This window comes from Metarhizium acridum, assembly GCF_019434415.1.
Source record: "Metarhizium acridum strain ARSEF 324 chromosome Unknown scaffold_276, whole genome shotgun sequence".
Lineage (NCBI taxonomy): Eukaryota > Fungi > Ascomycota > Sordariomycetes > Hypocreales > Clavicipitaceae > Metarhizium > Metarhizium acridum.
In genome coordinates this window covers 729,065-741,397 of record NW_027094025.1, presented here as the reverse complement: position 1 = coordinate 741,397, position 12,333 = coordinate 729,065, and the positions used below count along the sequence as shown (strand labels likewise).

Genomic DNA, 12,333 nt, shown 5'->3' with positions numbered 1-12,333 from the left:
GCAGCCTCATGTTCCAAGACTCCAGCCCCAGCGAGCCCTCACCCGGCGACAGACAAGCCCAGAAGCGCACGCGGATCCTCTTCTCCTGCGCACCCTGCCGCAACTCCAAGCTCAAATGTGACCGCCAGCAGCCATGCTCGCAGTGCGAGAAGAAGGGCCGCATGGACCAGTGCGTCTACGCCCCCAGGCCCGTCAAGAAGAAGCCCCCGGCCAAGAACATGGCATCGCGCCTCAAGCGCCTCGAGAGCCTGGTGCGGGAGATGATGGGGAACGAAGGAGATGCGAAGCCGCCGGGGAGAAGCAACGAGGGGAGTGCCGTGCCCTCGTTGGAGGGCCACGTTGTCAACGGGGAGCATGGGACGACCTACGTTGGGGCCACGCACTGCATGGCCATGCTCGAGGATGTAAGTTATAAATACACGGGGCTTGTGCCGCGGTACATGAACGAGATGCTAATGGGGGATCTGTAGATTGAGGACTTGAAAATGTATTTTGATGATACAAGGGCCCACGAGGAAGGGGTCCTGTCGACGGATGATCTTGATGCGCCTGAAATGCTGTTGTGCCCGACAGTTCCGCCGAGCAACAGGGACGAACTCATTGCACAGCTGCCAGAGAGGCATGTTGCAGATCGGTTGATTAAGAGATACTTTTCATCCATGAGTCCTTCTCAACGTGAGCCAACCCGTGCCCCAAACCCCATGGACACGTTCTCACGCAGGAGCAGATATTATTCACCGACCTACATTTACAAGAATGGTAAAACTAACACACCCTCCCTTCTCATAACCGCCATCTGGCAACGTCTCATCTCAACTCGTGACATCTCACACTAACATCCCCCCCCAGTACGCCCGGTTCTGGCAAGACTCCAACGACGTAAGCCTCCACTGGCTCGCCCAGCTGTTCATGATGCTCGCGCTGGGCATCTTCTTCGACAACTTCGCCGCCCCCCACGAACTCTCAGCCGACTCGCCCGTCCCCGTCTTGGACCGCATCAAGCACTACCGCTCCTGCGCCGGCTGGGCCCTCATCTGGGGCAAATACACGCAGCCCACGTCCACGACGCTGCCCGCGTTCCTGCTCTACGTCGAATCCCACTTCATGTTCAGCCGCGCCGCCCAGATGAGCTGCTACGTCCTCTCGGGCGTGTGCATCCGGCTCCTGCTCAAGATGGGCCTCCACCGCGACCCTTCCAAGCTGGCAAACATATCCCCCTACGAAGGCGAGATGCGGCGGCGGATATGGAACATGGCGGTGCAGATCGAGCTCATCGTCTCCTTCCACATGGGCCTGCCGAGCATGCTGCAGGGCATCGAGGCAGACACGCGCACCCCGTCCAACCTCCAAGACGAAGACTTTGACCAAGATTCCACATCCTTACCCCCGGCGAGACCGGCCACCGACCACACGCACATGACGTACCCCATCAACAAGACCAAAATCCTCAGAGTCTTTGGTCAAATCGCCCGCCAGGCGCACTCGCTCTCACCCCCCGAATACACCGACGTGCTGCGGCTCGACGCCGCTCTGCAGGACACATGGGGCGCTCTGCCGGGCTTCATGCGCGTCCGCCCCCTAGACGAGTGCGTGGGCGACGCACCCGTCCTTTTGATCCAGCGCTTTGGCCTGGCCGCGCTCTACAACAAGTGCCGCTGCGTCCTACACAGACGGTATCTCGCCGAACCCGTTCCTGACAAAGACCACAACTATTCTCGCCAGCAGGGCATCGACGCGGCGTTGTCGCTGCTCGAAAATCAGTATCTTATATGGAGGCACTCGAAGCCGGGCAACGTGCTCAGCTCCACGTCGTGGTTCCTGTCGTCCCTGGCTGTACACGACTACTTGCTCGCGGCCATGATTGTGTATCTGCTGATCAAGAATGAGAGTTATCCCGATGGAGAAGGGTTCGACTTTGATGGCAAGAAGCCTGGCAAGGAGGAACTCAAAGGCATGTTGAAGCGGTCCTTTATGATTTGGACAGAGGTATCCGATAACGTGGCTGAGTTGAGGAAGACGTCGGACACGCTGGCCGCCATGTTGAGTAAACTGGGGGATGCGGTGGACAAGGAAGTGACGATACCAACACGAGGCTCGGAATACCCGTCCTCGGGGTCGGTTGGGTGGTCATCTTTAGCGGAGAAGAGTACTTGTATTGGTGAGTCGGATTTACTCTCAAGTATCTGGATTGAAGGCGCCTTTCTATGCATTTGCCACGGCCCGGAGAAGAAATAACGGACGGCGTGCTGACACTTTTTTTGATAACAGGAGCGAACTCATCTTCGGGGCTAACGCCATTCTCTATGGCTCAGCCAACGACCAATGTTACTCCAGCAATGGACTTTCCCCTGCCCAGCACGTCGGAGACCATTCTTGGGAGTAACCTAGGCTTTGATCCGTCGTGGATGGAGCCAGCGGACAATATGGACTGGGTAAGCTGTCCCCGAATCCGCATCTTTTAGAAAAAGCTGTCCGCTGTGCCACAAAGAAAGAGATAATACCAGGCCAGAACAGCGGGCTAACATTGGCTACCAGCGTTTTCTTGACGTCTCCCTGGCACACAGCCATACCGCCGGCACTAATTCCGGGTCTGGAGCGTCATGGGTCGAGAAACTGCCCCTGGATGGACTGGACATGCTAGATCCTGGGGTATGGGGCTTGCCATCTGGGGAAGCACACGGAGACTTCCCATCTAGATAACAGTGCTGGGTTGCGAACGCGATAGCATCAGCGGCCACCTTGGCGTAATACTTGGCCCGTCCATGCTCCGTATATACCACTCTTCAATTGTGATATGACATGTGCTCGAAATTCTGATCTGCGATGTTATGTATCGCAAATATTTGGTCATTTGCTGTATGAGCTTGCCTAGCTCATGTGGCTGCGTTCGCCTTAAATCTAACCAACACACCCCGAGATCGGCCCGCAAACACAATTATTGGCCAACAGACAAAGCTTGTTGGGGGGAGCAAAAGCGCCCGGCGGCCGCAGAGAAAAGGAAGAAAAAAAAAAGATGCTTTTCTAATTGCCGATGCTCGAGCTGCCTCGGACCGGTACGTCCACTACTTGCTAGACCGTGCTGCTTAAACCCACTGGTCAATAACGTGATTCAAAAGCGTGATTTGTGACTGGCCAGAGATAAGCAGCATCCTACAATTTGCCATGGCTTGGACCGGGAAAAGAACCCGGAAGGCTGGGACTAGATTTATTCTCAAGGGCTAACACATTGTTTCTCGGCGACAAAGATCGGAATACTTATGCACACGACTGTCGACCTCGCCGGTGTCGTAGTACACGTCTTCGTCCGTGCTGTAACAAGCTGAGATATGTAGCACACCACAAAGGCAGCTAGGCAGTCTGCTTGGCTGTCTGCATTCCCCGCATATCTAAAATTGGTGGTAACCAGGCGATGCAAGCTCCCCTTGTAGTAGTACTATTCTCCTGCATGCGACAAAGAGCTGCATGTTGTGGTTTTCACGGGAAATCTCCTCCCACCAGAACGTCAGCATACCCGCCAAAATTCTGGCACCGTCTCATGTCGCACAATATTGCTTTTGCGGCGGTGAATCAAGAGGCAATTTTATGTCCCGTGTTTAGGTGCTTGACCAGGGCCGAGGTTGGTTGCTGGCATGTCTCACTCAACTCCAAATACAGAAACCTGGGGTAACTATTTCTGGCCAGCCTCCCATGTGTTAAACTCATGCAGCTCAGAAAGCCCTTTTCCTGCTTGTTTGTGATATCCATGCCCAGAGACAGTCTTTTGCGCCCAGACCGCTCAATCAATCTCTGACATCACTAAACTGCCCGCGGGTAGACCTCTTCCACGCGGCGTCGTCCTCAGGAGATATGTCGGTGTGTCTGATGGGGCATGGCCTGGAATCGAAATCGGGCGCATAAAGCCGGGGTCATTTAGTTATTTGTGCCTAGGTACTTGGTGGAGGTGAATTGGAGATCCATGTCCAGGCTGGAGCGTTGCTTTGCAATCATAGATGCTAGTTAGCATTGCGGGACTGAGGAATAGTCTGGTGAAATAGGAAAACACAAACCAGAACCCCACTTGTTTTTTGCTCAACTCCTGAAGCCGTTGCTTGTCTAGTCCGTAGCGCGTAAGGATACAGCAAATATAACCCGTGGTGTTCTCAGTGGTGGTGAATTTCCCACCTTGACATCTTGACCTAGAGCTGCGGGCCACTACCATGTCCACCGCCCTCGACTAGCCACGAAGGAAGCGTGGACAATGGACACTGATCGAGCCACCCAGCCAGTCTTGTGACCATGTGATGCCCACGAGTCGGGTTGTCGTGGGGTGTTGGAGCGGGCACGCTTGCCCCGTTCTGAGGCAGCCTTTTTGTAAACGGTATGAGAAACTGATTCAACACAAAAAATTTTAACTGGAGAGAGGGCAGAAAACTTTACCTAATTCTAATGCAGCACCCACATAGCTTGTCTTATTAACGTTGCGGGAGACAGTGACATGATGCCAGCAAAACAAGTAATTGGCCTGGAAGCTATTGGCCCCGACAACCATGTTATGTGTTTGCCAAGCCTAAGATTGGACCAGAGTGCATTGCGGGCGAAGCCTGGCAAATGGCCATACTACAAAGTCCATGAGCTGGAAGTGAGGTTTTCGTTCAATGACAATTCCCATCCAATCTGCCTGGTGTGCAAGCCCGACTTTTCCCAGACTCCCCGCATCTTGAGACTAAAACAAGCATAAGTGTCTGATGAGCTCACTTTGCAGTGCCTGGAGCCAGTGGATGAAGACTGTCCGCAACAAGAGGAGAAGGCGGCATGCGGGCTCTGACGATGGCAATTGCCCGTCGCAATGACGATACCATGGTTAGCCGCGGGGTGCTGCGTCTTCAGGACGTTGTGACGCTTCAAAAACCAAAGGTCGGGTTCCCTCTAGCAGTGACTCATTTCCGACAGTAACTGGTCATTTCAATTGTCTGGGTTCATGCCAACGTTTTCCAGATTTAAGGGTTTGCTAGCGGAACTGCTCTGGAAATGGGCATCATGCAATCCAGCATAGCCATTGCATAATCGTCATGACTTTTCATGGCATGCGACGGGCGAAGGTCGTTGACCATTAGAACCACATGTAGTGCGATTGGCCAGCCCCAGAATCTATATTGTAGAGGAGGAGCAAGGGCTGAAGGGCCAACGAATCGTAACAAGGCCGAATTTTGTGAAAGCTGCGGCGACCTGTTCATCTTATTCTGAACTACCCGCTCGGGCGAGGCCCGGAAGCCTGTTTGATGTTTGTGTCCCACTATAATAACTGATTATTCTAGGTTCTTTAGGTTAGTCGGGCCCCAGGGTCATTTGACCAAGGGCCACGATTCTTCTTCAGGGTTTTTGATGATGTGAGGTCTGCTTATTTTTTGACGACGCAATGCTAGTGTCGGCAGAATCCGGACATCTAGACTGCATAAGATGAGAGGATAAGCAGCTGGGCGCATGACCTGCTGGTATTCTCCTGAATTGGTAGTTAGTGCTCAGTGTCTGTCTGCCTACTGGATGTAGGGGCGGGCAAGTCGGGACGCGTTGCTGCCAATGTGTTGAAGGTCTGTGGCGGGCATCCATGGAACATTGAAGCCGACGTCCATCAAACCCGGCGCATCCACCCACCATCAGACTTTTCAGCCATCCCGTAACTTCTCCATGCCCCCGTCGCCCGTTTACCTGTCACTGATAAGCCTGTGGACTGTTATCTCTTAGTGGGCAGGCGTGTGCCGATGAATGACTGGTGCCGTTTTTGCGACGCAGGTTTGATAAAGCAAACATGGAGTACCCTGGCGCTACGAGGTCCACTGCGCTTTGCGGCCACAGCGGTCAGAGTACCTGCGTGGTTCCTTTCCGGTCTGGTTGATGGTGGTCTCGCTAGCCAGGAGATGAATTTCGGCCTGCTCAAGTATCGGGAATCGATGAATCGAGGATCAAGCGCACCGCACCAGACCGCATGCGCAGCCATCCGCAGGCAGAGAGATCGACTGTTGCGTCTCAGGGCAGGTGCCACGTCGGTGCAGGTCCTTGTCCCAAACCTGTGGAGGCAGGAGCAGATCCATCCAGGTCTTCCCAGTTCTTCCTTGCCATTGTGTGTTCCTTCACGTCTCCCGTGGCCTCCGCCCTCCGCCCTCGGCCCCGGATTATTGTTGCCAATCGAACATATACCATAACACACCTGCATCGAGGCGCCCTCTGGTCAAGTCTCGTGCTCTTGCTCTTGCTCGGCTTCCTCCCTTCTTCTTGTACCGTCCTGTATGCTACGAACGGCATCGATATTTGAGACACGGCCTTGGCATTCCAGTTGTCGTTTGGGAAGCAGCACTTGAGCTCTTATCAATTGGGTTGCTCCTGCTAGCCGACTTCCGCCGCGCCTGCGCCTGCCCGGAACCCCACCATCCGATCTCGTCGTCTGAGCTCCTATTGATCTTTTGCGTCGATAAGAGGGAGGCTGGCTCAGAATTGTCAACCTCCGGTGCGAGCATCGTCAAACAGACCGTCGGCACCTCTTTGCCCAAGTTGCGAGGCCGCATCCGCATCCGTTCGTGCTTCAGCGCATCCTCGCCCGCCTTCTTACAGCGCGTCCACGGCTGCTGACAGGCAGTGGCGACACTCCGGTCCTGCGCGGCTGCGTGCTGTGCCCCTCCATTCCCCATCACTCTCGGCCAAAAGTGCCCACCTCGATCAACCCAACCACGAACCAAACCACGTCAAAAAGCGTTGCGCGCGACGCATCCATACAACCATACCACAATACTGGTACTGCGAGACCCTTCCCCTTGCCTGTCTCAGAGACCGTCCAACAGCCTACTCCGACTCTAGCCTTTTGCTCGCCAGAACCGCCTCGAGGAACTTCTCCGCCAAACCCTCAGCGAACCGCACACCATCCAGCTGACCTCACGATCTTTCTCCAGTTCCAAATTTTGTTACCAATAATTGACCACCCCGCTCAGACATAGCCTGTTGTGCGCCCGTCGTGAGTCGCCTGCATTGGCCAGCATTTCCTGTCCTCGCACCATCGTCGGCCCACAGAGCACTTGTATTTTACGTACAGACTTTCAGTCCTCACCATCCACAACACCAACCTCGCCCGGGGCCTTCTGCCTTTTGAAGTCCCTGCGAATCCCGCCCAAGTCTCCAGGACATCTATCTGCTCCCCCAGGCGGGCCGTCGTGTGCGAAACCACGGTGGCCTCGCCTGTTGTATGCTGCACGGAAAGGAGGCCTTTTGCCTTGCGCGTATCCCCTTGTCACCATCGTCCGTTGCGCTTTTCCACCCTAGTCAGCACGTCGAGAGCGACAGGGATTGAACCATGCCAGCCCAAATTACCGGCCCTATGGCAGCCAGCATCCCGATTCATATTGGCAACGACCAGAGTAACAACTACCGCAAACAACACAAGCACTCGCGATCGTCCTACTCAGAGTCGTCCCCGCTGGCCAACTCTAGAAACAACTCTCTGACTTTCCGCCCACCCAAGCGACACATGTCAACTCCGGACAAGACCATCGCTATTACCAACGCAAGCGGGCGCCAGGCTGCGTCCCTGATTCGTGTCGCCACAGCCGTCGGATATCGCGTTCGAGCACAATTGAGAAATCTTGAAGGTGTTGTTGCCACCGAGGTCTCGACTAACCCAAACGTAACAGTATTTGTGGGTGAGCTGTATACCAGGCACAATCCTACAAAGGAAAACAAAGACGTTACGCAAAATGGTCCGATTGCCGGTGTCGGCGTCAACCATGACCTGATCTCAAATCTGTTCCGTGGCGCACAGCTGGCCTTCATAAACACTACATTTTACGGCGATGAAGTTCAGATTGGCATGGCTCTAGCTGATGCCGCCAAGAAGGCGGGGGTCCAACACTACATCTATTCGTCGATGCCTGATCACAAGGCCTACAACAAGGACTGGCCTTCTTTACCACTTTGGGCAGCGAAACACGAAGTGGAAGAGTATGTTCGAAAGCTCGACCTCCCTGCGACCTTTGTTTACACGGGCATCTATAACAACAACTTCACGTCGTTGCCATACCCATTATTTTGCATGGAGCTACAAGAAGATGGGTCTTTCGTATGGCAAGCACCATTCAACGAGGATGCCAAGCTTCCTTGGCTGGACGCGGAACACGACGTTGGGCCCGCAATTGTACAGTTATTCAAAGACGGCGTCTCGAAATGGAAGGGTGAGCGGATTGCTCTCGCTTACGAATATCTGTCGCCCAAAGAAGCCTGCAGGCTGTTTGCAAGAGGTGTTGGCCGTCCCGTACACTACGTCCGTGGCCCCATTGAGGTCAAGGTTCAAATTCCCACTGGCTACCGAGAGCAACTGGAGGCACTTGCGAAGCTTTTCAAGCTTAGCGAGACGGACCCCAAAAGACAGCCACCTTACTTTGGGGACATGAAGCTCGAGGTGAGCTGCCCTACGGAAGCCCTTGAGCTCTGGGAAGGTCCCCGGGGCCTGGAGGAATATGCCCGAGAAATGTTTCCTCTTGAGGAGGAGGCCAACGGACTTACATGGATGCTGGACGAGGACGAAGTCGAACAGACATCTGCCGCCGACGATAAACTCAATGCCACAACAACATCTGTGGAACAGTTGAAGCTTCACGACGAGAATGAGGATGACGATTCAGACGAAGACGAAGGACTCGTTATGCGGGGCTTGAAGCGAGACGAAGAACAATGGCTGGCATAGCGTCAACCGCTATGTTTTCACAAAAGAACAACACATGTAGTGGATCGAGTGCAGATTCGAAGTCAGCCACATGTTTCCGCATGTTACGACACGCCCCCCTATTTTTCATGACACATAATCTACGAGGCTTTCTGGGCGTTGGGGGTTATTGATTTTGAAGGTCAAAACGGTGATATGGACATTTCTCAGCGTAGGACAAAAAAGTGCAGGATACCTCGAAATGAAGCCATGGGGAGGCAGACGATTACAAAAGAGCGCCATCTTCATCCAGGATTGAAGAAGAAAAAAAATGAGGCACTGGTCACCGCAGACATGGGATCTACGTACCGAGGATTTGCTGGGATTTATTGGACTGGAGTATCGAGCATGGTGTATGTTGGGCGTCGTGCTATACTAGCTTTGGCGCATGTTGCATATCTGAGGAATAAACATTGTACTAGGCAGTTTATGACTGACGTGACTGGACCTGCAAGTGCTTCTACTGGCCGCATTGCGATGTTGCAATACTTGGAATCATTCAGGTTTGCCGGATGCTTATTGGTGGCGCGAGAACGAGTTTAGCACGGAGTACTCCGTACGGAGTAGCATCCGCAATAGTAGTCGAGTCTGCCCACAAACGTGTCTGTAGCCAACAAAATACGTTTGTCAAACTTCCGACGACGACAACACTTATGCTAGCTCAGCAGACTATCTACACGACACCTCTCCATTCAGACAAAGACTAACTCTTCTCATCCTTAAACGCAAAAGGAGCCTCGGCATCAACCTTACCCACCTGCCCCTCGGGTAACTCATTCAGCTCGTCCTCGTGGATATCCAAGTTGCGAAACTGGATATAGAAACAAGTGCCGGCGACAAAGGCCAGGATGGCCACAACAGCGTAGTTCCAGACGAGCAGCGGATCAGATGCGAGGCCGACAAAGGCCTGGCCGATGGCGGCGGCAAACGAGGTCATGAACAGGGCTACGGCCTGGACCATGGAGCGCATGTTCTTGGGGGCCTTGGAGTAGGCGTACTCGAGGGAGGTGATGGAGGCAAAGACCTCGGCGAGGGCGATGAGTACGTAGGAGCCCGCCTGGGCCCAGACGCTGATCTCGACGGCGGGGCACTTGACCGTCTCGCCGGCGGCGTTGAGGGTGGTGCCGGACGCGTAGCTGCCGCACACGGACGCCTGGTAGATGTAGTGCTGGACGACGGCGGCCCAAACCATGGCTGCGCAGCCGACGAAGAAGCCGGCGGTGATTTTGCGGATGGGGGTGAAACGGATGCCGGCCTTGCGCAGGGCCGGGTAGATGAGGAAATCGTTGAGGGGGATGAAGATGAGGAGCGCAAAGGGGTTGAGGTTGGAGAGCACGTCATTGGGGATGCCGTTGCGCTGGAGGACGGCCGCCTGCGAGATGAGGTTGTTGTTGACTGTGCGTGGTTAGTGGGGAGAAGAAGGGGGGAGGGGTCCAGGGGAGGATGACGAGGGACTTGCTTTGGTTGTAGCACAGCCAGAAGATGGGATACCAGCAGAAGACGGCGCAGGCGGCGAAACCGCGTCGCAGCTCGTCGACCCAGGCGTCGTCAAAGGTCATCCAGGCCGGGCGGGTGCCGGGCGAGAAGCGCGAGGGCTTGACGGAGTCCCAGAACGTGCCGTCGTGGAGGTTGCGATGCGTCCGGAACGGGTTGGCGGACCAGCGGCCGCGCTGGGCGAGCATGAACGTCCGCAGGGCCGGGACGAGCACCGACCCGGCAGGCTCGCGACGGAGATAGCGCCGGCGCCCCCACCACATGACGAGCGGGCAGAAACCGAGCATGATGGTCGGCAGCGTGTATGAGAGGTAGAAGCCCACGTGCGTCTCGGCGTACACCATGGTCAGCTGCCCGACCAGCGCGCCGACGTTGATGAAGAAGTAGAACCAGTTGTAGATGCGCTCCGTGGTGACGGCCGGGTCGACAATGACACGCTCGCCGCTCTCGAGGGTCCGCACAAACATGCGCTGCTCGCCCAGCTGCTCCACGATCAGGCAGCTGATGTTGGGCTTGAAGCCGCCCGTGCCGAAGCCGTTGATGATGATGGCCGCGACCAGGCAGCCCAGCGAGGCGCCCCGGCGGACGATGATGGGCGGGATCGCCGACAGAATGAGGATGACGTGGCCGAAGAGGTTGACTCCCAGGGCCGCGCTGATGGTCTTGTACCGCCCCCATTTGGCGTCGGCCACCCACGCGCCGAACAGAGGCATGAAGTATTGCCAGAACTGGTTGAAGATGGTGATGCCTGTCGAGGCGCGCTGGCCCATCCCCAGGGCGCCGGGTTGGGTTGGGTCGGCGCCCGTCGTCGAGCCGGGGGGAAGAGGTTGCTGGATGAAGTTGGTGACTTTTGGTCACGGCGATCTCTTAGTATTTTGTTTCTGGGAAATCAAATGGCGGCATAGAACGGGTTTCCCCCCGTGATGTGACTACTTACACACGACCGTGGATCCATAGTACGAGAAGCGCTCACAAAGCTCAATAAAGGCAATCGTAAAGAGCTTCAGTGGAACATGATTGGGTACACGGCGCAGAAGGGCCAGTTCCTCGGTCGTCGGCAGGACGGACGTCTCATCAACTTGCCGTGTATCGCCCGGGGCGACGTGGCCACTCTGGACAGCAGCGTCGTGCTTCCGGACGGCCTGGAGAGACGCCCGCTTCTCATCCGTGGCTTCGGCGCGAAGCTGGGCTCCCACCACTGGCTCGGCCAGACTATCACCAGTGGGCATAATGGCGCGTGCTGTGAGTCCAGTCGTTTTCCAAGCAGCAGGCAACACAAACTGGCTTGGGTGGGCTCAACGTGGCGGACGGTAACTGTACGGGGAGGAGGAAGACGAAATGGGACGTTTTTGCGTCCCCTTGGCCAAGTAGGGCTCCGACCCCCGTCTTATAGATGGCTTTTTGGAATGAAAGGAGTACAGAAGATGCGGCATGGCCTTCCTGGAAGCTTGGCCAGGAGCCCATGTTGGAGGGCATATTTCACAGGAGTGGCCGGTGGGCGTGCCTGGGGAAGGACCCGAGGGTTTCTCTCGAAAACGTGAGGACGGGATTGGAGAAGCAGACAAGCACTTGGATTTGCACACCCACAATGGCCCTCTGAGATATCTCCATCTGGGCACCAGCGGGGATGCTTCGTCTTGGCAAAAGAAGAGGTCCGGAAGCGCGGCGTGGGAGAGCCCTGCAGCAGTGTCGTCCATGATTTGAACACGACAAGATGGCTCGCGATAGGACCTCCTGCAGAACGATTCCCCGGCGATCCCCGTGGTTGCAATTCTGAAGACCGAACTCGGCTTTGACGAAGATGCTTGGGACCAAGACCTTGGCGCGTTGGTCTGGGAAGCAGACAGGCGACCATCCGGGCAAAATCTGGGGCCATGGGCAAGGATTGTTCGGCCTGGTGCTGTAGGCAATCTCGATGTTGGGATAAAGTTGCTGGGCAGAGTTATTTCTGGTCCCAATCGTGTGCAGCCACTGTCCCAGGAGGAAAGCTCGATATTGCACAAGCCGTCAGCTTGCTTGATGGTGTCCGGTGACAGGTGGGCGGCTGTTTTGCTCGTCTTCGGCACTTGGAAGGCGTATGGGGTTCCGCTTGTACGGGTCAAGACATGGCCGCCAGG

The 12,333-nt window shown here is 55.5% G+C and overlaps 3 protein-coding genes across 3 annotated transcripts; 2 read left to right on the top strand and 1 right to left on the bottom strand.

Moving 5' to 3' along the window:
• Positions 1–8: 8 nt before the first annotated feature.
• Positions 9–2,700, top strand: FCF1_1 (rRNA-processing protein fcf1; the record flags this gene model as incomplete). Its single annotated transcript, XM_066120337.1, has 6 exons — positions 9–404; positions 471–675; positions 728–759; positions 850–2,158; positions 2,269–2,432; positions 2,536–2,700. The coding sequence occupies 6 exons, from the start codon at positions 9–11 to the stop codon at positions 2,698–2,700; spliced, it is 2,271 nt and encodes a 756-aa protein (XP_065974624.1).
• A 3,513-nt stretch (positions 2,701–6,213) lies between these two features.
• On the top strand, positions 6,214–9,147 carry J3458_013265 (uncharacterized protein). The gene has a single exon (XM_007808898.2). The coding sequence runs from the start codon at positions 7,319–7,321 to the stop codon at positions 8,702–8,704; it is 1,386 nt and encodes a 461-aa protein (XP_007807089.2). The 5' UTR covers positions 6,214–7,318; the 3' UTR covers positions 8,705–9,147.
• A 278-nt stretch (positions 9,148–9,425) lies between these two features.
• On the bottom strand, positions 9,426–11,445 carry J3458_013264 (uncharacterized protein; the record flags this gene model as incomplete). Its single annotated transcript, XM_066120336.1, has 3 exons — positions 9,426–10,117; positions 10,182–11,063; positions 11,154–11,445. 3 exons carry the CDS (start codon positions 11,443–11,445, stop codon positions 9,426–9,428), a joined length of 1,866 nt encoding a protein of 621 aa, XP_065974623.1.
• Between the last annotated feature and the right edge of the window lie 888 nt (positions 11,446–12,333).

Bases quoted from the DNA above. Each gene is read 5' to 3' on its own strand.
- J3458_013265 (XM_007808898.2), top strand. From the start codon at position 7,319: ATGCCAGCCCAAATTACCGGCCCTATGGCAGCCAGCATCCCGATTCAT.